Source organism: Aulostomus chinensis, chromosome 18 (genome assembly GCF_037954235.1).
Source record: "Aulostomus chinensis isolate RoL2024-O1b breed Wild chromosome 18, RoL_Achi_v1.0, whole genome shotgun sequence".
NCBI lineage: Eukaryota > Metazoa > Chordata > Actinopteri > Syngnathiformes > Aulostomidae > Aulostomus > Aulostomus chinensis.
The window spans coordinates 11,656,587-11,683,954 of NC_141337.1; the positions used below are offsets into that span (position 1 = coordinate 11,656,587).

Genomic DNA, 27,368 nt, shown 5'->3' on the forward strand with positions numbered 1-27,368 from the left:
TTGGTGATGAATGTTACTTGCAAGATCTCACAAGTTAATATCTGTCCCTTCTGAGCTGTAGAAACCTATGTATTCCTCTATAAACGGTCATCAGATATGAATGCTGGCATTCAGCCTTTCATTTTTTTCTATTTTGTCAAAGGGAGTTAAGAGTTTGGACCTGTCCAGGGTGAACCCGTCTCTCGCCCGTAGGTGCTGGGATAGGCTCCAGCCCCCCCCCCGCGATTACTAGTAAGGAATAAGCGGAAGACGACCAAGGAATGGATGGAGTTTCTAGTTTGGGGAGATGACACCCTGACACACCCATCAAGCTCTATTAATGTAATATTTGCCAATGTTGCAGAAAATAATCAGAGATTTAGTTTATTTCAAGAAGTTGAGCTCGCTGGACTGATTATATCCTACCCATTCAGAAGGATTCATTTGATCCTCAGCTTGATTTTTTTTTTTAATTTATCACTGCTCTTTTACAAGTGTAATTTGGGTTCCTCTATACCAAAGAATGAACTTGAGTTAAATAGTAAAAAGGACATGAACACCTAACGTGTGTGTATACATTTAAACACGAGACACAGAAAGCTGTCGTAGTAATTTCTCGTGGCAAAGGTGGATTCAAATGGTTTAACAGTTAGTTTCTGGAGGAGGCAGGATTTCTTGTCTCCTATAAGAAGGAATCACTAAAGAAAACAGCACAAGTCTAAATGGGATTGAACAGACAATAAATCAGGTAAATTAGTGTTTTAACTTTATTTTGACAGAGGATAAAACTCAGGAATAAAGTATGGTACATCTAAAAAAAAACAAAAAAACAATACAAAACACAAAAAAAACTCCTAACCTTTGGGCACTGTTTCCAACATCAGACAAATATTTTACTCGTTTTATATTTTGAGGGTCTACTTTAAATTGATGACTTCCGCTCTGCCTGGAGAGGTGAGGGGAAAAAAAGAGCGTGGCAGATTTGGGCGGAGGGATATAATCTTGTGGCGTACTCAGGTCCTGCAGTTAAAGTGGTGGTTTGTCGATTCTCCGCAGCTTCAGACTGGACGAGCCTCTGATGGTGAGAACTACACGGCCGCAAGCCACCGACGAGAACTTGTAAAGGTAATGAGATTGTTTCACTTTATTCGATCCTGGGATGGTTTTGGTGACAACTGCAGGTGTTAAATCTGTGTATATTTACTGAGGACCTCGCATGCTCCTCTGAGGGTTTTCTCAGTACTTTACCTGTCTATGACCCGATAAAGATGACATATCAGAGAGTTGTGAATTGATGTTTCATATCATTAATCTTCGTCTCTCCTTTGGGTTCCAGCAACAGCAACAAAATATTGCGTTTTTATCCTGGATAGCCAAGAAACCATGCGGGAAACAACCCGGTGACTTCTGCGGTGAGTAAAGAAATGAAAATCCAAAATCCAATTCACAGCTAAATGCAGTCGTTGCATCATTGACGTCGTGGAAGACCGGAAGGCCGGCGTAAGGAGGCTTTTTACGTCGCCTGCGCGTTTTAACAAGGCGAGCTAGAAGCTAAAGAGTGTGCGGTGAGTTTTGGTTTCGTTTCTGAGAAAAGGGGAGGAAACGCCCCCCCCCCCCCCCCCCCCCCCGACGCGCGTGCCAAATACCGAACAGGTCGCGCGCCGTCTGAAATACCTGAGGAAGTCCTGGAGGTAAATATACGATATCTCTCTCTCTCTCTCTCTCTCTCTCTCTCTCTCTCTCTCTCTCTCTCTCTCTCTCTCTCTTTATATATATATATATATATATATATATATATATATATATATATATATATATATACACACACACACACATACATATATACATATTATGGCATGCCGTTCAGGAAATTAATCTTTGAATATATTGAGTGAACCTCTGAATATATTGAATGAAACTTTGAATATATGGAATGAAACTTTGAATATATATATATATATATATATATATATATATATATATATATATATATAATGAATCCTGAATATATGGAGTGAAACTCTGAATATATTGAATGAAACTTTGAATATATGGAATGAAACTCTGAATATATATATTCAGAGTTTCATATATATATATTCACAGTTTCATTCAATATATTCACAGTTTCATTCAATATATTCACAGTTTCATATATATATATTCACAGTTTCATTCAATATATTCACAGTTTCATTCAATATATTCAGTTTCATTCAATATATTCACAGTTTCATTCAATATATTCAGTTTCATTCAATATATTCAAGGTTTCGGCAAATCTCATTTGCATTTGTCTGTCTGTCCACAGTCGGCTGTGTGAGTAACGTGTCCAAAGCTGACAATGTGTCGCCGATCATTAAATATGTTTAGTACTAAACTTACGTTCAGCCTGCATTGGTCTATGAATGTGGGCGATTCTTACTGTATATGAACAATATATGAAGAGCTACCCTTTCAGTTCACGAAATCCCTGCAGCCGCAGCAGCTTCTCCAGTCCCGGAGAAGTGCCGCGTCAGAGCGCAGTGCCATTACGCACGGCCGATCACTGTTTTACCTTCATTGATCCACCTGAAAACTATATCGAGCGAACCATACAGATCTAAATACGATCACTGTTTTACCTTCATTGAACCACCTGAAAACTATATCCAGCGAACCATACAGATCTAAATACGATCACTGTTTTACCTTCATTGATCCACCTGAAAACTATATCCAGCGAACCATACAGATCTAAATACGATCACTGTTTTACCTTCATTGAACCACCTGAAAACTATATCGAGCGAACCATACAGATCTAAATACGATCACTGTTTAACCTTCATTGAACCACCTGAAAACTATATCCAGCGAACCATACAGATCTAAATACGATCACTGTTTAACCTTCATTGAACCACCTGAAAACTATATCGAGCGAACCATAAAGATCTAAATACGATCACTGTTTTACCTTCATTGAACCACCTGAAAACTATATCGAGCGAACCATAAAGATCTAAATACGATCACTGTTTTACCTTCATTGAACCACCTGAAAACTATATCGAGCGAACCATACAGATCTAAATACGATCACTGTTTTACCTTCATTGAACCACCTGAAAACTATATCCAGCGATCCATACAGATCTAAATACAATCACTGTTTAACCTTCATTGATCCACCTGAAAACTATATCCAGCGAACCATACAGATCTAAATACGATCACTGTTTAACCTTCATTGATCCACCTGAAAACTATATCGAGCGAACCATGCAGATCTAAATACGATCACTGTTTTACCTTCATTGATCCACCTGAAAACTATATCGAGCGAACCATAAAGATCTAAATACGATCACTGTTTTACCTTCATTGAACCACCTGAAAACTATATCCAGCGAACCATACAGATCTAAATACGATCACTGTTTAACCTTCATTGAACCACCTGAAAACTATATCCAGCGAACCATACAGATCTAAATACGATCACTGTTTAACCTTCATTGAACCACCTGAAAACTATATCGAGCGAACCATACAGATCTAAATACGATCACTGTTTAACCTTCATTGAACCACCTGAAAACTATATCCAGCGAACCATACAGATCTAAATACGATCACTGTTTTACCTTCATTGAACCACCTGAAAACTATATCGAGCGAACCATAAAGATCTAAATACGATCACTGTTTAACCTTCATTGAACCACCTGAAAACTATATCCAGCGAACCATACAGATCTAAATACGATCACTGTTTTACCTTCATTGAACCACCTGAAAACTATATCCAGCGATCCATACAGATCTAAATACAATCACTGTTTTACCTTCATTGAACCACCTGAAAACTATATCCAGCGAACCATACAGATCTAAATACGATCACTGTTTAACCTTCATTTAACCACCTGAAAACTATATCCAGCGAACCATACAGATCTAAATACGATCACTGTTTAACCTTCATTGAACCACCTGAAAACTATATCAAGCGAACCATACAGATCTAAATACGATCACTGTTTAACCTTCATTGAACCACCTGAAAACTATATCCAGCGAACCATACAGATCTAAATACGATCACTGTTTAACCTTCATTGAACCACCTGAAAACTATATCGAGCGAACCATACAGATCTAAATACGATCACTGTTTTACCTTCATTGAACCACCTGAAAACTATATCCAGCGAACCATAAAGATCTAAATACGATCACTGTTTAACCTTCATTGAACCACCTGAAAACTATATCAAGCGAACCATACAGATCTAAATACGATCACTGTTTTACCTTCATTGAACCACCTGAAAACTATATCGAGCGAACCATACAGATCTAAATACGATCACTGTTTTACCTTCATTGAACCACCTGAAAACTATATCAAGCGAACCATACAGATCTAAATACGATCACTGTTTAACCTTCATTGAACCACCTGAAAACTATATCGAGCGAACCATACAGATCTAAATACGATCACTGTTTTACCTTCATTGAACCACCTGAAAACTATATCAAGCGAACCATACAGATCTAAATACAATCACTGTTTTACCTTCATTGAACCACCTGAAAACTATATCCAGCGAACCATACAGATCTAAATACGATCACTGTTTAACCTTCATTGAACCACCTGAAAACTATATCCAGCGAACCATACAGATCTAAATACGATCACTGTTTAACCTTCATTGAACCACCTGAAAACTATATCCAGCGAACCATACAGATCTAAATACGATCACTGTTTTACCTTCATTGAACCACCTGAAAACTATATCGAGCGAACCATACAGATCTAAATACGATCACTGTTTTACCTTCATTGAACCACCTGAAAACTATATCAAGCGAACCATAAAGATCTAAATACGATCACTGTTTAACCTTCATTGAACCACCTGAAAACTATATCAAGCGAACCATACAGATCTAAATACGATCACTGTTTTACCTTCATTGAACCACCTGAAAACTATATCGAGCGAACCATACAGATCTAAATACGATCACTGTTTTACCTTCATTGATCCACCTGAAAACTATATCAAGCGAACCATACAGATCTAAATACGATCACTGTTTTACCTTCATTGAACCACCTGAAAACTATATCAAGCGAACCATACAGATCTAAATACGATCACTGTTTTACCTTCATTGAACCACCTGAAAACTATATCCAGCGAACCATACAGATCTAAATACGATCACTGTTTTACCTTCATTGAACCACCTGAAAACTATATCCAGCGAACCATACAGATCTAAATACGATCACTGTTTAACCTTCATTGATCCACCTGAAAACTATATCCAGCGAACCATACAGATCTAAATACGATCACTGTTTTACCTTCATTGATCCACCTGAAAACTATATCCAGCGAACCATACAGATCTAAATACGATCACTGTTTAACCTTCATTGAACCACCTGAAAACTATATCGAGCGAACCATACAGATCTAAATACGATCACTGTTTAACCTTCATTGAACCACCTGAAAACTATATCCAGCGAACCATACAGATCTAAATACGATCACTGTTTTACCTTCATTGAACCACCTGAAAACTATATCAAGCGAACCATACAGATCTAAATACGATCACTGTTTAACCTTCATTGAACCACCTGAAAACTATATCGAGCGAACCATACAGATCTAAATACGATCACTGTTTAACCTTCATTGAACCACCTGAAAACTATATCCAGCGAACCATACAGATCTAAATACGATCACTGTTTAACCTTCATTGAACCACCTGAAAACTATATCCAGCGAACCATACAGATCTAAATACGATCACTGTTTTACCTTCATTGATCCACCTGAAAACTATATCCAGCGAACCATACAGATCTAAATACGGACCTCTACACACAGCAGAGTGGTCCGTTAATAGTTCTGCTTTTTTATGAAGGAAAAACATGGCCGCCCGCAGGCACTGCCGTGAAGTCTGACGTCAGTTGAGTTTCATATATATTCAGAGTTTCACTCCATTTATTCAGGATTCATTATTTATATTCAAAGTTTCATTCAATATATTCAAAGTTTCATTCCATATATTCAAAGTTTCATTCCATATATTCAAAGTTTCATTCCATATATTCAAAGTTTCATTCCATATATTCAGGATTCATTATATATATTCAAAGTTTCATTCCATATATTCAAAGTTTCATTCCATATATTCAAAGTTTCATTCCATATATTCAGGATTCATTTTTTATATATATATATATATATATATATATATATATATATATATATATTCAGAGTTTCATTCAATATATTCAGAGGTTCACTCAATATATTCAAAGATTAATTTCCTGAACGGCATGCCATAATATAGATATATATATAGATATAGATATAGATATATAGATAGATAATATTTCACGTTTGCCCCCAGGACTTAATGAGTTACTGTACATGATAACAATTTCAGTTTTTAAAATTATTGACAAAGGTATTATACACATAGATGCGAAACAATGGATAAATAATGAGGTAAGATAAAGCTAACATGACAAAACCCCCCCCCCAAAAAAAGGTCACCAGCCAAATTATTAGGTACACCTATTCAGTTGCTTCCATCCCATGGTAACAACTGAGTGTATTTATGCAAGCAGACATGGCGGAGAGAATCTGCTGAAGTTAAAAGTGAGCATCATCAGGGCCGGACCACACACTTGGTGCCCTAGGCCTGTAGCGCTTTAACAACATACACGCAACTCATCAAATCCTCTCAGTAAATCGACTAAACTCTAATTATTCCGGATTGACATCGAAAATTATTTAAAATCCTCCTAGATTGATGTTACTGAGGTTCCTGGCCCTACTTTAAGGATCAACTGTACCAGATTTATATGGACTGAATGTTATTTTACAGCCTCATATTTTCTTTGCAGAGAGAATGTGTGAAAGTGTAAGCACGGAAGTCTACAAATGACAGAAAGGCGGTAACATGGGTGAGTGACTTGACAAGCTTGATTTAATCAGATGTTCTTTGATTGTTATAATTTACTGTGGAGACACACAAACACACACAAATCCATTTTGAAGCTGTCACTAATCAGTATTTTTCCATTTGACAATGATGACTGTATTATATTGAAAACAATGTACATTTGAAGTGGGAACGGAAACTGTGGCTCAAATGCAGTGATCACTCAAAAGCACGGATCAGTTCAGTCCAAATGTTTTTAATAATAATACACCTGAATATGTACGTGGTTGAAGTATCAAGAGTATACAGAGTCAGAGCTGACAGAGTCCAAAGTCCAGTCCAGGTTCTATGTTCACTCTACCTTTTAAAACTCCTGAGCCAGCACTCGACTCCTGATAACTGTGGGCGACGTGTACACACATTAAAAGTGACTATTACTGCAGTGATTAATAATACGATTATTTAAACGTGAACTACTGCATATCCAGGACAGTTACAATAAACAATGACGCAATATTACTTTGTTAAAATAGATTTTTCATTTATTGCCCCCTTGCAGTAAAGCTTTGATCCCAAGCCCCTGCTTTCATCTCTTTACAATGTCCACAGCATGTAAATGTCCTTTTGTTCCAACATGTTGCTTAAGGTAGTCTGGTTCCACCCACCCCACACTTTCCCCTCTGAAAAGGTGCCTTGTACTGAAGCTTCATTGCACGTCTTGTGAACAACTGCACTCTCACGTGAGAGCCATGTCACCGAGTTTCATCGGTTGCATTCGCTCGCCTGTTTTTATGTACTCCCTGTCCCCAGGGCCCCGGGGCCTTGACCTGGGGTCAGGAGTGAGCCTGTGGTGCTGTTCATAATTGTAAATTAGTAGTTAGAACACTTCCTGATAGGAACCCTGATAATCTTGGCACCAGTGTTGTCTACATGCGTAGCTGGGTTTTAACTATGTGAAAGTCATGTCTGTGCAGGATGTTCCAGTTCAGTCTTACTGGTAAAGGCATACATTGTAAGTTTAGGGGGGTCGGACACAGGTGTTCTGGGGGGAGCTGATCTCACAGCGAACCTTGTGCATCTGTCGTGGAGATGTGCAGTAAAATGGTCCAGTGTGAGCCACTTCTGAGTCTCCAGTCTTTTTCTTGTGTCTGATGAGTTCCTTCAGCACACAAAATTCCTCCACAAGGAGCCAAAACATTCTGCTACTAATTCAGCCAACTAGAAATGGAGCCCTAACCACTCAGCTATTGCATAACTCCACAACCCCTATTTTAAAACATTTTTAGTAGTGTTTTACTCCTAAACAGCTTAAAGCTGCTTTTAAGCAAACAGTTTATATAAGTTACAGCAGTTCTGATGTTTCATTTTCTGGATTGCCCTGATAAGTCTGATGTCAACTCCTTAAAACAGCCTGATAAACCTAGAGGCTGTGGAGCCAGATATGCCCTTCATTGCCCCTCCCATGTGATCAGGACATTTCTTAAACCAAGAATTGCTTTTATGACTATTAATTAATCTAAACTTTGACAAATGATTGTGAATATGATCATTTTACCAATACTGTGACTTACTTTACAGATGATAACACGGAGCATTCGCCCAAGAACTGGACTGAGTCTGATGTAAGCAACTGGCTAGGATCTATTGGAGTGAAGGACCACTATATCAAGAAACTACATGAAGAGGAAGTAGATGGAAAAATTCTTCTCTCCCTTGATGAAGAATTTCTGAAGACTAAGATTTGCATGAAATTAGGACCTGCTCATTTGATCATTCAAAAGAGAGATGAGCTCATCAATTCCAACAGAACTCCTCAAGGGAAAAATAAGCCCTCTGAGGGCAAGAAAACTGAGAGGGGGCAGAAAACTCAGCAGAAACCACCTCAGAATGTAGCTACATCAGATGAACAACCTCCAGCACAAATTCCTGTTGTAGAGGAGAGAGATACTGGTCAAGAAGGATCTGGGCTGATGTCAAAGGCTGACTGCAAACCACGACCATTTGATAAAGAAGCCATCGACTTCATGTATTTTAAGAACAGAGTCTTGCTGCCTGAATCAGGGGCTTTTAATCTGATACATCCATGCCATGAATTCAAGTCTCTCGCCACAGCTGTGAACCTGGATCGCACAAGACTCCAAGCTAAATTTGCCAGGGAGGTTCTCAAATTTGCGTGTGGCTGCATGAATACCAGAACAAATGGTACAATACATTTCGGTGTGATGGATAGCAAGGAGGGGAAAGGACATGTTCACGGTGAGATAATTGGCATCCCTGTCCCAGAGAGAGACATCTATGTGGATGCTTTGGACTACATTGAGAGGTGTTTCTCCTCTGACGAGGAGCACGTGCGCCAGTGTGTGCGTCCACCAAGGTTCATAGAGGTGATGGATCAAGACAGTACAGACCAGAGGTATGTGGTAGAAGTTGACATCGTGCCTACGATAAGTATTGTTAAGAGCAAAGTGTATGAAGTTCGTTTGCCCAATTTCAAAGAGTCTGCCAACAAGGTAGAATTTGAGAAACCAGCAGTTCTGCGGAGAGTGGGTTCAAAAACGGAGCCAGTGATCGACCTGAGTAATTTTTACCAGCGAACCAAAGATCGAGATGCTCAAAGAGAAGAAGCAGAGAAAAGTCAGTGCTTCAGCATTCCAGCCATCAGCCAGAACCTTGGAAGAAAGCTCACAATGTTAATCACTGGCGGAACGAAAGTTATTAAAGAAGATCAATGGTTTATATTAGTCACAAACAAATTACAACCTGATCATCTTTGCAACATTGATTGGCTGCTGAACATGAAAATGTTCTGCGTGTTTGACTTTGACCCAGACTCAAAGAAATCGGGCCTTTGCAGTAAGTACCTTCAGCATCATGCTGCGAACATGCACTCTTTACAGAGCTATGTGATACCCACGGATGTGACTCTGACAGATTTCACAACCCGCTTGCATCTGTTTGATCAAACTAGCTGGATCTTCTGCAATGGCCGTTCAGACTTTAAAGGAAGTGAACCTCCGTGTGACGAAATGACCTGGATTAAAACGAAAATGACACTCCTGAGGGAATCTGTGTCTTTGATCTGTAAACAAATCCTGCCTAGAGGAACATACCAGGTCATTTTCCTTCTCACGTCACCAGTGGAGAAGCCATTACTGCACACTTTCTTTCAGTTTTTTACAGATATGAAAGGCCACGAAGACATAATCTGCATCTGCGAATTGGAGACAAACTTCCTGAAATGGAAAAGCTTTGTGGAGGGTTTATGTGATGCCGAAACAGTTGACAACGGCAGTGTTGTTGGGATGGAAATGACTCACATCGATGCAACTATTCAGCGATTACAACCTGTAAAAGTGCGTGCCAGCAAATACTTGCCAGTCTTTGTGAAGGCAACATGTGTCCTTGATACACCCACGGAGGAACAGATGTTTTCTCTGGAAATTCTCACAGTCGATCATTGTGATGAAACGTGCAAAGACTCCATCAATGATGAGAAAGGAAAAATTGAAAGCCAGTTCTACCACGGGGGGAGAGTGACATGGTTGAATTTCTGGCTTGCTGAGCAGAAATATGTTGGTGAAGTGATCGAAAGAGATGCTTATAAAGAGGTTTCCAACCTTCTTGATGAAGCTCTGACAATTGATGAAGATCAGACTCCGGTAAAAAGTATCAACATCTTCCATCACCCGGGAAGTGGTGGAAGCACAGTGGCGAGACAAGTAATGTGGAACAGAAGAAAAGATCTGAGATGTGCTGTTGTGAAGCCTTCGCACCAATTTGACATTGTTGCACAACATGCTGTTGAATTAAGAGAATATCAAGAGAAGGATCCACAAAGATGTCTTCCTGTGATGCTCCTCATTGAGGACTCAGATCAGGAGTATCTGGATGATCTCAGAAATGAATTAGAGGTTGCCATGAATGTCAAAAGAATCAAATGTGGAAGACCATGTTTCATCTTGTTGAGCTGCAGACGATCCCATAATCCAGAGAAAATGTGCAAGAACTTTCCTTTACAGAATGTCTCTGTCACACACAAATTGTCTGGTATTGAGAAAAGAAAGTTTGCAGAGAAAAGAAAGGTCCTTAAGGGACAATACGAACCTCAGTTCATCCTGACGTTTGTTTTGATGAGTGAAGGGTTCAGTGCGGGGTATGTCACAGAATTCGTTGGCCATTTGCTCCAAGGAATTGACCATGAGTCTGTTGACACCCGCCTCATTCTCTATGTAGCACTGTTGAACACTTACGTTCAAAACTCCTTCATTTCTCAGTCACATTGTGAAGCTTTTCTGGCACTAACCATTCACATGGAAAGGTTTCACCAGCGCAAGTTTGAGGAATTACTCAGTGATCAGGCTAAACTAGTCTTCCTGCATCTTCGAGATGACAAGACTCACATTCAGTCAATCAGAATCATCCACCCACTCGTTGCACAGGAAATTCTCATCCAACTTCTGGACTCTTCTGATACCCAAAGCAATTTAGCAATGCAGTTGCTGTGCGAGAAAGTGCTTTTGGAGCATAGATTTGGAAAGGAAGACTTTCGGTCATTTTTGAGAGCGCTTTTCATTAAGCGAACCAGAATAAGCAAAGGGGACAAACATGATAGTCTTTTCTCCCCTCTGATTGAGCACGTGCGTGAAAAAGAGAAAAACCCAGACAAAGCAACTGAGTTGCTTGTGGAAGCATTTCAGCAGTTCAACAAAGATCCATTCATCGCACAGCAACTTGCACGCCTTCAGTACACAAAAGAGAAGTTTGAAGAGGCTAAATACTGGGCAGAGACAGCTGCTAAACAACTTCCCAACAACTCCTATATACTGGACACGAAGGGACAAGTGTACAGGAAATGGTTCCTAGCAAAATGCAAAACTCTGGACAAAGTACCAAAGACTGCCAAAAATACAGCAGATGCTGTGGAGACCGCGCTGAAAGCTCAGGAGTGCTTTCAAGAGTGTCAAAGAGCTGCCGCTGCAGAGAAGGAACACATTAATAGTTCAGGCCATTTTGCTGAAGTTGAGGTTGGATCTAGCTTGCTCAAACTGATTTCTTCAGTCTCAGTTTTTGCAAACAAAAACAGTGGCCATGCAGAATGTATGAAGTACCTGTTGACAGATTACATCCCAGAGGAAGTTGAGCAAGACTGGGAACCGTTTCATGACCGTTTGAAGCACCTCTTCAAGTCAATGGAAGAATGCTTGGAGTGGATCTCAGAGGACCTCAGTTACTTCCAGACAGACAGTGGTGCAGATGAGGAACAGACCACTGAAATTCCTGAAGAGAAGATACACCATCCACTGATGTGGTTGGCAAAAAAATCTGCAGAATTTGGGAAGTACTACAGTGAAAAAGCTTCAGATGGACCGATAAGCCTAGTCAATTTAAAGCCTTTTCAAAAACGTATGGCTATTTATCGTCTTGGCGGGGGAAACGTCACAGCCATTCTTTACAAGCTTACTGACAAGAACGCAGTACCTCTTCTGGAGAACATCCTCTCTCTCTATCCCAGCAATCCACTGAGGGCAAAATTACTCCCAAATGATGTTGTCAATTACATTATGACCCACATTACTCTGAACTGTCTGTCGCCTCAGGGGAAGGCACCTCTTCTGAAAGATCTGCAGGCACTCTGTCATCCATTCATTGCAGATAAAGAGAAGTGTTCACCAAGCGCCCTGTTTTTGCTTACATTGGTGTTTTGGCCTGAGGATCAAGACACAGACAGTGAGAAAGAAAGAAAGTATGAAATTGTGCAATCAGCTGTTGACTACCTCGATAAAGGCTACAGGACCAAGATTAAGGATATTCCCCAGCGGAAGAGAAGGCTTTACACTCATTTTTTTCTGGGTGGTCGGAGTGGATTGGATAAGTTTGTCCACAAGAGAAAGTTTGAAAACATCTTAAAAACGCTTTCAGTCCCTGAGAAGCGCCTCAAATGGTTCAGTGGCGAGGCATGGAAAAATCCTGAAATTGGCAAGACACTGAAACTCGTGTCCGGATGGACTGAGGATGGATTGGTGTACCTCGATGGCCCCAAGAAGAAGAAATTCCGATTGTTGCCCCTTCATGTTCCTTCAGTGCCTCATAGTAATGAGAACATTTCATTCTATCTTGGGTTTACCTTCAGGGGCCCTGTAGCTGGGAACATTACAGTGAAAAAGTAGTTTGGATTAGGGATGCGATTTGCGGGCGCCTCTCGGAAAGCTCTGGGATTTCAGCACATACCGCTCACAACTGTGCATAGTTTAGTGACATGATTGTCACATGAACTGATCATTTTGACATACGCCGCATTGGGGGGTTGGAAAACTGAGCATGTTTCAGTCAGTAATGGAAAAAACAACACTGAAGACATGCATCAACTCCTTGATTCAATATTACAGTGAAGCAGCAGTTTAACTGTTACCCACTGATGATTTGACTATGATTTATTTTTATTGATGCGGGAGATTCAATGCATTTGCCTCTGAAGTGTCAGTGTGAATATTTGCACGGGTAACTTAAAATCAAGATGACTTGACATTGCGTCATGTTTTTTTAATTTCACATAACTGCAGTTGAATTAATCCAAGTGCAAGGTAAAAGGTAGTCTAAAATATTAGGATATATGTTGAAAAATAAATATTTGTACAAGAAAAATCCTTTGGTGTTGGACTTTGGTGTTGAAATAAATATTTTGAATATTTTGATTTTTTAAAAATTGTTGTTTGTGTTCAACATGTCTTAATATGCAATGAATTATGTATTTTATTTTACTATATTTTTGTCACCAATCACTGCTGTTCAGTGTAACTGCTGCATCATTTTTTTTGTATTTTCTTTGTTTTTCATAGTTGTATTGCCATTTATCAGTGTTAAAGGAACAACAAAGTAAACTGTCAGTTTTTTTTTACTGACATTGTTTAAACAAAGTATATATTAAAAATAAATCAATGGGTGATTGATATTTGTTATTTTCATTTGTTAAATATTAAGGTTTCATGAAGAGTATAGGTCCCAGAGGTAATGGATTCCTTTGTTAAAGAAAATTAAATAACAGGTTTAGGATTAAGTCCGATAAAACAAGCAAAATGAAAGGAAAAAAAAACACAGGTCGCTGATGAATTTTGCATGCCAGATTTTTTTCCCCGTATGTAGACATTTAAACATTGATAATTAAAATCACATTTGTAGTTGTAGTTCAAATTGACAATACAATTGGCAGCTCACACAGTTTGGTTCACATCCCAGGAAAAATCACACTCCACATCAGACTCTTCTACAAGCAAATAGCAGAGAAAAGTGTGCAGTAGGATGCAAATAAGTATAGAAAAACATCAACAGCATTAAAATATCTCTTTTAACAAGTGTATTATTTATTGTTGTTGCAATCCCGCAACACAACTAGTTGTAATGTAGAGGTCTATTTTTTCTCATTTTTAACTTTCAATAATCAAACTTAATTTAACAATTTTGTGGTGTTTTCCTGTCACATTTTAGTGATGTTCTCGTAAGTTAAGAATCAGAAATGACAACCAATTTCGTGGCTATGGGTTTGATAATAGTTCAATATTCTGGATAATGTTTGTTATTAAGGATACATTTTTAATTCGATTTCATTTTAAATTCTTACAAAGTTTCTATATGATTCCAGCTCATGGTTGACTGTGTATTTTAGGATGAAATGTTTAATTCAGTGATTTTTAAGTCACAAGTAGAGAGAGAGGGAGATTTGAGCACTTTTGTCCCTGAATGCTTGCCTTACCAACAAACAAGTTGATAAATTGCGTCTCTTGTAATATCGTTAGAACTTAAGCATTTCGTCTTGTTGTTATTTATTTTTTAAATTTTCATATTATCTGCTTTCAAGCAAAATGCACTTAAATGACTGCCACAACTCACGCATATTTTGGTTTTAGGAAAAAGCAAAATAGCCCCCCCGAGTGTAGCTAATACACAACTAGCCTCCCTGGCTAGCTGAGAGCTAACTGCGCTTCACGGATGTCGGTAGTAGCCGAAGTCGTGCTCCAGAGCTCAGCCGACGGACGATGAACGTATCGACTCCGCTGTCCAACTTGGTCTTCCTCGTTTTTAATTTATCGTCAGTGTGCATCATCCACTTCATCTTCCATGAGGCCAGACTGGCCGGGTCAGTCCATGTCGAGCTAAATGGCACTATAACAACAGCCCATGGCAGGTGTAACGCAGCAGAGGCGCAGGGCGACCCAGCGGATGCCCTCTGCATGCAGCCGGAGGGGGATGTTCTCAAGGAGCATAAATGCTCCATGTCCCCCGAGAGTCGCTTTGACTGTTCCCGGGACATGGTTGTCACCCGGAGAGAGTGTGAAGAAAGGGGTTGCTGCTATTCTCCTCTACTCAACGCTTCAGGACCACCTTGGTGCTTCTACCCGGTTTCGTACCCTGGCTACACTATGGGCCCCCTCACTCCCATCCCTCGAGGCCAGGCTGCCACCCTGACCCGTGCTCGCCCATCCTATCTCCCCAGAGACATCTCCACTCTTCGGCTGGAAGCTACCGAGGAGCCCGCAGGCTGCCTGCACCTTACTGTGAGTACAGTAGGGCTGTAGTGCACATCTGGCCCGCAAGAAGGAATAAATAGATTAATTGCTATATAGAAAAAAAACTATTTAAAAAAAAAATTATACCAGTAACTGTTTATGCTTTTCCTTTTTTGTGACTTAAAACTGTCTTCAAATACGAAGGATCCATAATGTTTAATGTCAGTTTGTAGATACAAATGAAGCAGCAGCGGAGACAGTCCTGTTCTCACAAAACTATTTTAACAACTCAGTCCATGTTTGCTTATTACCCATGGCTGAACTTTTAGTTTGGGTTTGGCCCCCCATGGGAAAAAGTTTGAAAATAGCCGTTTCAAGCACTCGATTTGCTTTAGCAAAGTAAGTGTGACAGTTTTAGAAAAGAAAGAGAGAAAAATACTTACCTGATACCTTCATACTAGAGAGTAGATGTGGGTCAGTTAAGACAAACTGAGAAAATTCATTTCTGGTTTATGTAACTTTTTTTCAATACATGTTTATGTTGATGTTTATGTTATCAATCCATGAAGCTTGACATCAGTCTTAGTTAAATAAACGCTGGTATTTGATATCTCTGTTTATTTGTCACATGTAGACGTTTAAGAGAATGCGTGGTCATGGCAGTTCCCCTCAGAGGTGTGTGGACATGTATGAACCATGGGTTTCCCTCAGGTGTGCGTGATGGTGGATCTTTAGTTGATATCCACTATAATGATTAGCGTGTTCGTCTCTATTTACAAATGTCGACTTCATCTCTTTAAAAACAAGATTATCCATCCATCCATCCATTTTCTTCCACTTATTCCTGTTAAGGGTCGTGGGGGGCTGGATCCTATCCCAGTGGCTATGGGCGAGAGGTGGGGTTCAACCTGGACGGGTCACCTGTCCATCACAGGGCCAACACATAGAGACAGACAACCATTCACACTCACAGTCACACCTACAGTCAATTTAGAGTATCAATCAGCCTCGTCCCCTCTTGATGTCTTTGGACTGTGGGAGGAAGCTGGAGTACCAGAGAGAACCCACACAGGAACACGTAGAACATGCAGACAAGATCCCGTGCCCGAGCTGGGACTCGGACCCGGAACCTTCTTGCTATGAGGTGACAGCGCTGACCACTGCACCACTGTGCTGCCAAAACAAGATTATATGATACTTAATATTTTCTGCATGTTATTTTCATGAATAATTCATATTGAAATTGCAGATATGTGTGTATATTTTCTCTACACGGCGTTTGTTGAGACCTGAATGAAAACTCAAATTGATATTGTTTGTCCTTGAAGTTGAGGGATCCATCATGTCAGCGGTATGAAGTTCAGCTCCCTGCTGGTGCTCCCCGGGTCAAAGCTGATGCTTTAGATGCTCTCTATACAACCCAATACCAGTCTGACCCATTTGGTGTTGTGGTGCGGCGTAAATCCAACGGAAGAGTGATGTGAGTGAGTCCGATCAGTTTGATTACATAAACAGATCATATTAATCACGTCATGCCAGGACGACCGTGTCATCAGTTCTAGTCTTCGAACTTTTACTTTACACTTGAAGTGTGTTTGTTAATGTTCCCACTGTAACCTGTAGTTCTGCTTCTCTTATTTGTCTTATAGAATGATAGGTGAACTGTAATATAGAAAATACTGCCATCTAGTGGTTGAACTGAAGATCGTATCCCTCGGCTCACCCCCTCCTTTAGAAAAACCTGCAGTACACTAAAAAAATACATGCCACAATTATTTACCCTCAAAAATACAAACTTGAATTCATTTAAATAGATTTTCTCATTTTCTCGTTCGGATTATACCTTGACATTGCTGTAACTTATTTTCACTTGCATTTCAACTAGTCTTTTTCCTATCTTGCTCTTAAATTTCTTTATCCCATGCATTTATTTATGCATTCACATAATTTTTGGCATTCCATGTTTCTTGAGTTTTTGGGTGAGATCCTATTTAGCGCTTTGTGAACCTGAAGTTGTGTTGGTCGGGCTTTTTAAAGGTTTTCTTTTTCAGAAAGATAAAGCACTTTATTTATCACCCGTATCTCCCTGACAGCATGAATACCACCGTGGCTCCGCTGCTGTTTGCGGACCAGTACCTGCAGCTGTCCACCAGTCTGGCCTCCTCTCTAGTGTCTGGCCTTGGGCAGCATTACACCTCCCTCCTGCTGGACCTTAACTGGACTTCCCTGACTCTCTGGAACAGAGACGTGGCACCTCATGTGAGTGTGTTTTCCTGATAGTTCAGTATTTCTCCATGTCTGTAGATGTATGTAATCTACCTCCCTGTCTTTCTCTTCAGGCTGATGCCAACCTCTATGGCTCCCACCCATTCTACCTGGTGCAGGAGGAGGACGGTCTCGCCCATGGAGTTTTCCTTCTCAACAGCAATGCTATCGGTGCTCATGACGTTTTCGTTGGGCCAATATAAACTGATATATGCATTCAAAAAAACAAAATATACTGATATCATTGTCCCCAGGTGAGATACTTATGAATGTCTTTTCTGTAGAGGTGATGTTGCAGCCGACTCCCGCTCTCACCTGGGTGTCCACTGGTGGAGTCCTGGACCTGTATGTATTCCTGGGTCCTGACCCTCAGAGTGTTATACGACAGTACCTGCAGGTCATTGGTATGTCTTGTCAGTGGCTATGCTTACATTGATGGCAATATTCTGATACTGACCCGATTAAGACAAGACTCTGAATGAGACACACAAGTCATAATGCCAACATTTTCTAATCACTCCAAGCAGGATTTAACCAACCAACTAAATTTACCACTGTAGCGATGTGATAGAAATGGGTTCAGATCAAATTCTGGAACAAAACTACAACATAGAGCATGGGGAAGTATCCCTATAAACAGATTTTTCACATCGAAAAAGGATCAAGGGAGAAAGTGTTGGGACAGTCTGAGTAGCTTTGACCAATCATGACTGAGCAGGTCTCCGGGGTGTCCATGCGGAGTGCAAAATAGCCAAAATGTGTGATTCGAAAAACGCCTGTCGTCTTGTGGCTGAAATAAAGCCATTATAGTGATTATAAGCTGTGAACTAAGTGAAACCTGGCTACTTCTGAAACAGTCTGCTCATATTCGCTGTCTTTTAACTCCTTGCAAATTTTTCAAGTAACTATATGGACTGTAAACAGTGAGCGTTGGATCATACAAGGACGTTTTGAATTGGACATGTACTGAAAGCACCCGATTCCCGTAATACATGCCCTTGTTCCCAGAGGGCACACATTTATAGGGATGTAATGTGATCAGACGTCTTAAGTCATGAGCCAGACTTTCTTCTGTAACATGAACATAGAGATATGAATGGAATATTCACTTACAAAAAACAAAACGTCACCTAAACATCTTAAACAAGCAATAATGGAATTATCGGTGTTCATGTAAACATTGTCACTCTTATTACATTTCCTCGTACAGTAGCAGCAGCAATAACCATTTCAATTGGGGCCCAAAAGGCAACGTGGAAAACGTGGATTTGTTGTTCTTCACTTGTCCTCAGGCTACCCTATGATGCCTCCCTACTGGTCACTGGGCTTTCATCTGTGTCGCTGGGGTTACACCACCACGAATACAACCCAGCAGGTAGCACATCGGATGCACAATGCCAAGTTTCCCATGGTAAATGAACCTGCTGCTCAGCATGTGTATACAGAAGTGCTTTGGTACTATCAATGTCTTGTCATTTAATACCTATGGTGTAAAATCCAGAACCGGTATCAGTAAAAGTACCTAAACCCAGTTCTAGTGACACCCACACACAATCCATTAATATTTTGTTATTATCAGCAGAGGACATTGCTCATTAAATAGTTTTAATTTTCTGTCTTTCACTTAACAGGACGTCCAGTGGAATGACCTGGACTACGCAGATAAACGCAGGGTATTCACCTTTGACCCTGTGCGGTTCGGTGACCTCCCAGCCATGGTAGAGGATTTCCATGAGAGAGGCTTGAAGTACATCCTCATTCTGGTGTGACATTTTTAATTTAATATGACCTCACAAAGTTTGCGTTGCGAATGTAAAAACAGGAATCATTAGCAATCTATGTCCAGTTGATGGTGTTCTGGTTCTTGCATCAGGATCCTGGGATCAGCACCACCAGTCCTCCAGGAACATATGGTCCCTTTGATGACGGAGTGAAACGAGGCGTCTTTATTAAAAATGCTACTGGGCAAATACTAGTGGGAAAGGTCAGACCTATTTTTTCCTGGGGATGTGTATATATTGAGTGTTGCGTATGGGTGCACGCTCATATTCTGTGTGTGTTTAGGTCTGGCCCGGCCCAACTGCCTTCCCTGATTTCACCAACCCAGAGACCAGACTGTGGTGGGAAGACTGCATCAGAGATTTTCATTCAAAAGTTCCAGTGGATGGTTTGTGGATTGTGAGTTGGTATACGCAAAAAACACTGGTTTAGTTTACAAATCAGGGGCCTGTTTTCATCATTAAACCAGCTCTGATACTATGATTCACCATGGCAACGGCAAGACAAAAGTTATCGTAGGCAACATCAATGTAGCGAGAAATTTCAGTGGGTGCTGATGCATTTGCATAAGTGTGCAAATCAGTGTGCAATTTTACGCTTTTACCATTTAGCACTTTCTGTATTACAGTTTAAAAAGTAGCAGAATAAAATTAATGTTCCCTAACATGTAATTTAAAGTGCATAAAGTGAACTTTGATTCATCTGAAAACTATAAATTAAAATTCAGCTTTAGAGGTAAGGAATACTTTACATCTGCTTTCCACACTGTCGTCGCCACACCCCGGTCTTGGTCCACGGGCTTCAAGACATGCTTTCTGACTACGTTGTCCAAGAGCTAGACTTCTTTGCTCTGATGTGAGAACATATCAGTCATGTGGGATATTGCAGATCCGTGGCCAGAGAATGTTGCTTAGATGTGATGAAATGCTGTCACGTTTACTCAGAAATAAATGACAATTTGGATTCGATTAACAAGGAAAGGACCTGCCATGCCAGACAGCTGATCCAGACTCAAGAGGAGGACAGAAGAGATGAGGAGTGTGCTAGCAAGCACGTCCACAGTAACTGACCCAGAGGTTACGTTAGCTCCTTTTCTAGAGCAAATTCCTCTTTTAGCTTCTCAGTAAACTTGCTCTCTGACACAGGCTCCCAGTACATTTGACGTCTAATGGGTGTTTGCAGTTGTGATAAATGGCTTTGTGGTGCATTGCTTTTCACCTTGAAATAAGAAAAAGAATGTTGGTCTCCCTTCACTCTTCACTCAGGATATGAACGAACCATCAAGTTTTGTCCAGGGCTCATTGGACGGTTGTCCAGAGACTGATCTTGAAAACCCACCTTACACACCCAGTAAGTGTACTGGTACATTACGAGCTTTTAGTGTTACAAACATGCATGGTTTGAAGTTCGGTGTCGGTTATTTTAAAGTACATTCATGGATGTTTGGATAACCAGAGACAATTTTCTCCTCCTCCATCAGTCTCAGATCATCATTCTCTTTGGTACAATTAATTTGTAGCTTGTTTCTCTCTGTCGCACAAACAGGCGTGGTTGGGGGCCGGTTGAGCTCAGGAACTCTTTGCATGTCAGCTCAGCAAAGACTATCCACTCACTACAACCTGCATAATATGTATGGACTGACAGAAGCCTATGCAACTCACAGGTTAGATCATGCTGACAAAAAGCACAATGTGCTCAGCAATGAAAAATGGCTACAATGAATTTTACACGGTATGAAATTTTTTTTAAAACATTTTTCATTACATTTTATGTACTGAGGGTGGTGACCCCAAACTGAGAGAGTGGCTCCAGCAGATTCCAGGTACAACACCTGAGGGGCCCTGTTTTAACCTGGCGCTCGGTCAATCCTGAGCCGTCATTGCTGATTTCAAGCTGGCACATACAATGTTTTCATGCCAAGAAAACTGCACTGGCAGGTGCTTAAGATTGCTAATGAGGTGTGGTCTGGTGTAACCATGGTGCTTTGGACACCAGAAAACATTTTCACCGTAGACCAAGAAGAGGCTGGTCTGTTGTCAGTGGTGTAAATGGCCAACAATGTGAAAACATGAACTGTTTTAGCAGTGGTTCTTTGTCTTACATATTTATTCTGGTTGTCATCCACAGTGCACTTACAAAGCTTGCAAGGAAGAGAGCTTTTGTCCTGTCTCGCTCCTCCTACCCTGGCATAGGACGCTTCTCTGGAGTCTGGACAGGAGACGTCAGGAGTGATTGGGAGCAGCTCCGATACTCCATCCCTTGTGAGCAGATGTCTGTCTGTGTGTGTGTGTGTGTGTGTGTGTGTGTGTGTGTGTGTGTGTGTGTGTGTGTGTGTGTGTGTGTGTACTTGGTTTTTGGTATCTTTTGGAGACCTTTTCTGATATAAACACTAACCTTAGCAGGACCCCTAGTCCTCATGGGGACCAAAGACCGGTCCTAATGCGGCAGAACTGAATTTATGAACACCTGGTCAAAGTTAGTGTGAGGGTGTAAATTGCAGTTAGCTTGAGGTTGAGGTTAGGCATCAATTGGTTAGGGTTAGGATTAAGATTAGGGGTTGGGTTAGGATATTCACATGAATGGAAGTCAATGGAATGTCCTAATAAGGATAGCTGCGCAAACCTGTGTGTGTGTCTGTGTCTGTGTGGGTGAGAGAACAATATTACACTCATGTAGTATCAGTGTATGTCACATTATTTGCTTAGGTAATGAAAGCCCATGTCTATTTATCCCTATATATTCATAGACGAGGTCCTGCATGCAGTAACAAGTTTGAAATAATCAGTTGACTTTACTGGACTTTTTAGAATTTTGTTAAAATCGGAATCACTAGTTGCTAGTCTTTTCTTATGATCTAGGCAGAAAAATTGTGTACGTCAGTCCATGTTGGAGTTCCAGCTACATAGCTATATAGTGGCCCCTCACCCGAAAAACAGTTGACAATCGTTTGTTTGAGTTCCTGTGATATTTCACTGGATATTCAACTGTGACATAATGACTCAGCTATGTTTTCGATGGACTTACACGTCGTTGAATAGAGGGTTCAACCAAATGTCAAATTCTGTTTGAAGTGACCACAGATCAGGCAGAATTATTTTGACCTTTTGCATCCCCCCCAGCGGTATTACAGTTCAGCTTGTTCGGGGTGCCTCTGGTGGGAGCAGACATCTGTGGCTTCGAAGGCAACACCACTGAGGAGTTGTGTGTACGATGGATGCAGCTCGGGGCCTTCTACCCGTTCATGAGGAACCACAATGACAGGCCAAACGCGGTGAGGCACAGACACTGTATCTGTTTGTAACCTGTGTGTTGCAGTGAGTTAAATGAAATGCAAACTTCCTCTGGCACTGCAACTACTAGTATCTTCTTAATGATGGACTCTGACCTACATATTTCCCATCTGTTTTCATGTATTATGAATACAGGCAACTCTATCTCCTCTCTTTGTCTCTCTGTCCCTGTGTCCCACAGCCTCAGGAGCCCTACGTATTTGGAGAGAAGGCCCAAGCTGCCATGCGGAATGCATTGAACCTTCGTTACTCCCTGCTCCCATTTCTATACACTCTTTTCCATCATGCACACGCTTCTGCAGACACTGTGGCCAGGCCTCTCTTCATGGAGTATGTGTCTTCCTCTACTTGTTGCACTTCTTTGAATTACTTTCTGTTGTCCAACTCACTGTTTCTTTCTCTCTCTCTCTCTCTCTCTCTCTCCCTGTCTCTCTCTCTCTCTCTCCCTGTCTCTCTCTCTCCCTCTCTTTTTCACTCTCACTCTCTCACTGTCATCTGTTTTTCTGCTCCATGTGTGTACCCTTCTAGGTTTCCCACGGACCCAAGCTGCCAGACCATAGACAGGCAGTTCCTGTGGGGGAGTTCACTTCTCATCAGCCCAACCATAGAGCAGGGGGTGGAAGAGATTGCAGCTTATCTGCCCCCTGGCACGTGGTACAGCCTGCACAACGTGAGCTGCTCAGCTTTACCCCAAAGTTTCTGTCATTTTCTTACTTGGTTTCATGGTTTTAGGAGTCCTGGAGTCATGTTTGACTGATATGTTCACCTGTTTTCTATTATCTGGGGGTGTTATTCTCTGTAGGGACAGCCTCTCTACAGTAAGGGCCAGTTCCTGAACTTACCAGCCCCCCTGGACACCATCAACATCCATGTGAGGGAGGGGCACATTATCCCCCAACAGGTAAGCAGCGACCGTATCACTTTTCACTTTCTGGATCATATTCAGTTCAGCAGGAGACAAAATGTTGAAGATGAATTAATTATGAAATATTTGTGGACAGAACAAACTGATAGCGCATAATAATTAATTTAGGATGAAACCCTTATTTGGAACTCCAGTTTACAAGCTCTACTTCTAAATCAGCAGAATCATCCGGTTTAAAATAACAAAGAAATGCTCCAGGCTACTTTCTAAATTATTATTATTATTATAATGTTTTGTTTTATGTCTTGTTTGGCAGCAAATGCATCACATTTCCAAAAACTTAATTCAACGACTGTAGTGGTGAGTGCTGGGTGGGGGAAAAAAATTGCTCTTTTGTTTTTATTGAATGCATCTCAACTGTGAGGTTCCAGAAGTGATAATCCCAATCCCATTTCTCCGTAAAGGAGCTGAATATTAGCCATAATCTCCATCCGAGGTAGACTTGCCACAAGCAAACAGGCTATGAAACAATAGTCAAATCTTCAGTTTCCTGAGGGTTTATTAGCCATCTTCCTGAGAGGCACTACACTACCCACAATCCCAAAGTGACACAGCTGAATGGTGAAACGCATTACAGTGGAAATGCAACTGTGATCATCGAATCACAATTTCCTGTTGAGTCTACAGACGAGAAATGTCGAATATTTGACGTGTCATTATTTCTGATATTAGTTACAGGTCAGCTAGCAACAACAAAAATTGTTAGTTGGTCTTTGTATTGGAAGTTTCCTGGATATGAGCTTGTGAAGAATATAAAGAAAGAACTCAGAAGTCATTGGGTGTTGAGACGAACACAAACGTCACATAAGTGTGTCACCAACAATTTATCTGTCTTATCCCAATCCAAACACCCTGAAACTGGCACACTCTTTCAAGCTTGACCTTTATCAATGCTGCACACTGAGAATAGGAGTGTGTGTGTGTGTGTGTGTGTGTGTGTGTTTATATTCTTGTACCTGCTACATATTGAGGACTAGAATACATATTTAACCAACAGAGTGAGGACATTTTTGGAAAGTGGGGACATTTTATCCGGTCCTCAATTCTTCAAAGGGCCGTTTGAAGATCAAGACTTGGTTTTAGGGTCGAGGTTAGAATCAGGTTCTGGTTAGGTTTAGGGTCAAGGTTAGGGCCAGGCAGTCAGTTGAGATGATTAGGTTTAGGGTGAGGGGCTAGGGATTGTATTATGTCAATGAAAGTCCTCACAAAGATATAAGTACAAGGGTGTGTGGGTGTGTGAGTGAGTGAGTGCCTTCCATCCGTGTTATGGGGGGTAATGTGCTGGAAGAGTCAGAGGGATTTTTAGAAAATTCCATCCCAGGCATGAAGTGTAACAATGTTGGGTCAGTAATACTGTTTGCAGTGCCTCATGGGATGAGTAGTTCCTTAACTTCGGGATAATTGGGTACACAGTCTTCAGTTACTTCCTTGGTCTCAGTTAATCTGGGGTCTTTGGCCCAGAATCAGATCCATGCATCGGTTCGCTGGTTTGCTTGCCTCTTCTTTGAGATTCTAATGGAGGAAACCAGTGGGGATTTTCTAGTGGAAACAGCCATTCAAGTGTGCGGTCACTGTCAAGGTCTGCACTAAAGTGTTTGCCAACGCTGTCTTTTGAAGCAACAATGACATTTCCTCTACACAAGGTTGCTGTGGCAGTACTGGTGTATGATCAAATATTTCATCTATTCATGTTGACCTTCAATAACTCTTCTGTCATTCCCAATGAAGTCTTGATACTGAAAACTACCTGGAACACCCTTTTCTCTCACGCCTTTGTTTTCTTTCATCTGTCTATTCTTATGAAGGAACCCGCTCTGACAACGACGGTCTCACGCAGGAACTCTTTCTACCTGACGGTGGCTCTTTCAGCAGGAGGCTGGGCCTGGGGCGACTTGTTCTGGGATGACGGGGACGGTCTCGACACCTTTGAAACTGGAGATTATTGTTATATTATCTTCATCGCTGGACAGGTAGGCAAGAAAACGGGAACGTGAGTTGGTAGTTGAGAAGTAATGGACTGTGTTGTGGTGCTTTACTTGATTGGATAGTGTTCTCTCATTAATGTATGAATAATACTTCAATATTACTTTGCAATTGATATCCAATAATTAATTTAAAAATCTGCCTTCTCATGTCCAACTCACTGATTCAGTCCCAGGTTGTGAGTGACCCAGTCAAGCTGAACGACGCCCTGGATGGTTTGGTGCTCGGGGGGCTGCAGGTGTTTGGGGTGCCCTCCCCACCCCATTATGTATTTGCCAATGGGGAGAAAGTTAGAGATTTTATGTACTGTCCTGACACAAAGGTTAGTTTTGTTCGACCAAGCACCAAGTTGACATCTGTCCTCCATCTCTACGACCTTTATGTATTTGTGCCTTAAAATCTACCCATTCTCTCTCCCTCTCTCTCGCTCTCTCTCTCTCTCTCCCTCCCTCCCTCCCTGTGTCTCTCATCTCTTTTTTCCACAGGTTTTGAAAGTGAGCAGCCTCTCCTTACCCATGTCAGATGTGTTTACTATCCAGTGGGCTCTCTGACACGCCGCCATTTTTCTTGTTGAACTGCACCAGCTCATTTACATGAGCCACCCTGACCTGCCAACGCCTCAATAAGCGACTTACATTTGCAGCACATGATATCAAACCAGAGGAATCATCATAACTTTCTGCTTCACTGACATCAAATAAAAATGGAATGTATTGTTTTTTTTTGTAAATAATGTTTTGTTTAAATTGTTGAAGAAATCATGACAAAAATTGCATTACTTCTGGTGCAATTCAGTGGTGCAATGGTCAGCACTGTCGCCTCACAGCAAGAAGATTCTGGGTTCAAGCCCCGGCTCCATCACAGGATCTTTCTGTGTGGAGTCTCCATGTTCTCCCTGTTCCTGTGTGGGTTCTCTCTGGTACTCCAGCTTCCTCCCACAGTCCAAAGACATCAAGAGAGGACGAGGCTGATTGATACTCTAAATTGACCGTAGGTGTGACAGTGAGTGTGAATGGTTGTCTGTCTCTATGTGTTGGCCCTGTGATGGACTGGTGACCTGTCCAGGGTGAACCCCGCCTCTCACCTGAAGGCTGCTGGGATAGGATCCAGCCCCCCCCCCCCCCCCCCGCAACCCTGAACAGGATCAGCAGAAGAAAATGGATAGATGCAATTCTCCCAACATGGATCAAATACAGTTTCCTGCTTTGAATTCATCTGAAATTACAATTTGTAATGTTTTGTATTCAAAATTAAAACTATTTCGAGTCAACAAGCTCAGAGAAAGGTAGCTCTTGACTTATTATTTCCACATTTGTGTGTGGATGTGTGTGAGTAGGATGAGACTTAAAAATGAGTAAGTTGCCCCATCATTGATCAACAAATACATCCAGGGTTCAACATTCATGAAAACTGTAAGTCAATGAAAATAAAAACAGCAATTTCCACATCTTGAAAAGTTTTAGGAAAAATAAAGCCTCAGTAATTTTTCCCGCTAATATACAATTACTGTGATGACTAAGAAATATCTCTAGAAATACCAGCTGTGACAGTCTTGGAAAAGTCAAGTTTATTGGTAAAAATCGGTATGAACCCTGTAAGTAATCTGATTTAAACAAGTAACTAAGCCATATTCATTATATTTTCACATTTTTAAAATCAAAATGATATTAA

The 27,368-nt window shown here is 40.9% G+C and overlaps 2 protein-coding genes across 2 annotated transcripts; both read left to right on the forward strand.

Moving 5' to 3' along the window:
• The first annotated feature begins 955 nt into the window (after positions 1–955).
• samd9l (sterile alpha motif domain containing 9 like) lies at positions 956–13,901 on the forward strand. The gene is made up of 4 exons (XM_086184263.1): positions 956–1,104; positions 1,316–1,391; positions 6,917–6,976; positions 8,533–13,901. Exons 3-4 carry the CDS (start codon positions 6,973–6,975, stop codon positions 13,119–13,121), a joined length of 4,593 nt encoding a protein of 1,530 aa, XP_086040389.1. The 5' UTR covers positions 956–1,104; positions 1,316–1,391; positions 6,917–6,972; the 3' UTR covers positions 13,122–13,901.
• A 732-nt stretch (positions 13,902–14,633) lies between these two features.
• On the forward strand, positions 14,634–26,960 carry gaa (alpha glucosidase). Its single transcript, XM_086184264.1, has 19 exons — positions 14,634–15,503; positions 16,784–16,935; positions 17,549–17,714; positions 17,795–17,891; positions 18,005–18,124; positions 19,013–19,131; positions 19,352–19,483; positions 19,594–19,704; positions 19,785–19,898; positions 20,765–20,849; positions 21,045–21,162; positions 21,627–21,760; positions 22,619–22,770; positions 22,971–23,119; positions 23,318–23,459; positions 23,592–23,690; positions 25,520–25,684; positions 25,867–26,019; positions 26,183–26,960. The coding sequence occupies exons 1-19, from the start codon at positions 14,985–14,987 to the stop codon at positions 26,246–26,248; spliced, it is 2,793 nt and encodes a 930-aa protein (XP_086040390.1). The 5' UTR covers positions 14,634–14,984; the 3' UTR covers positions 26,249–26,960.
• Positions 26,961–27,368: the final 408 nt, after the last annotated feature.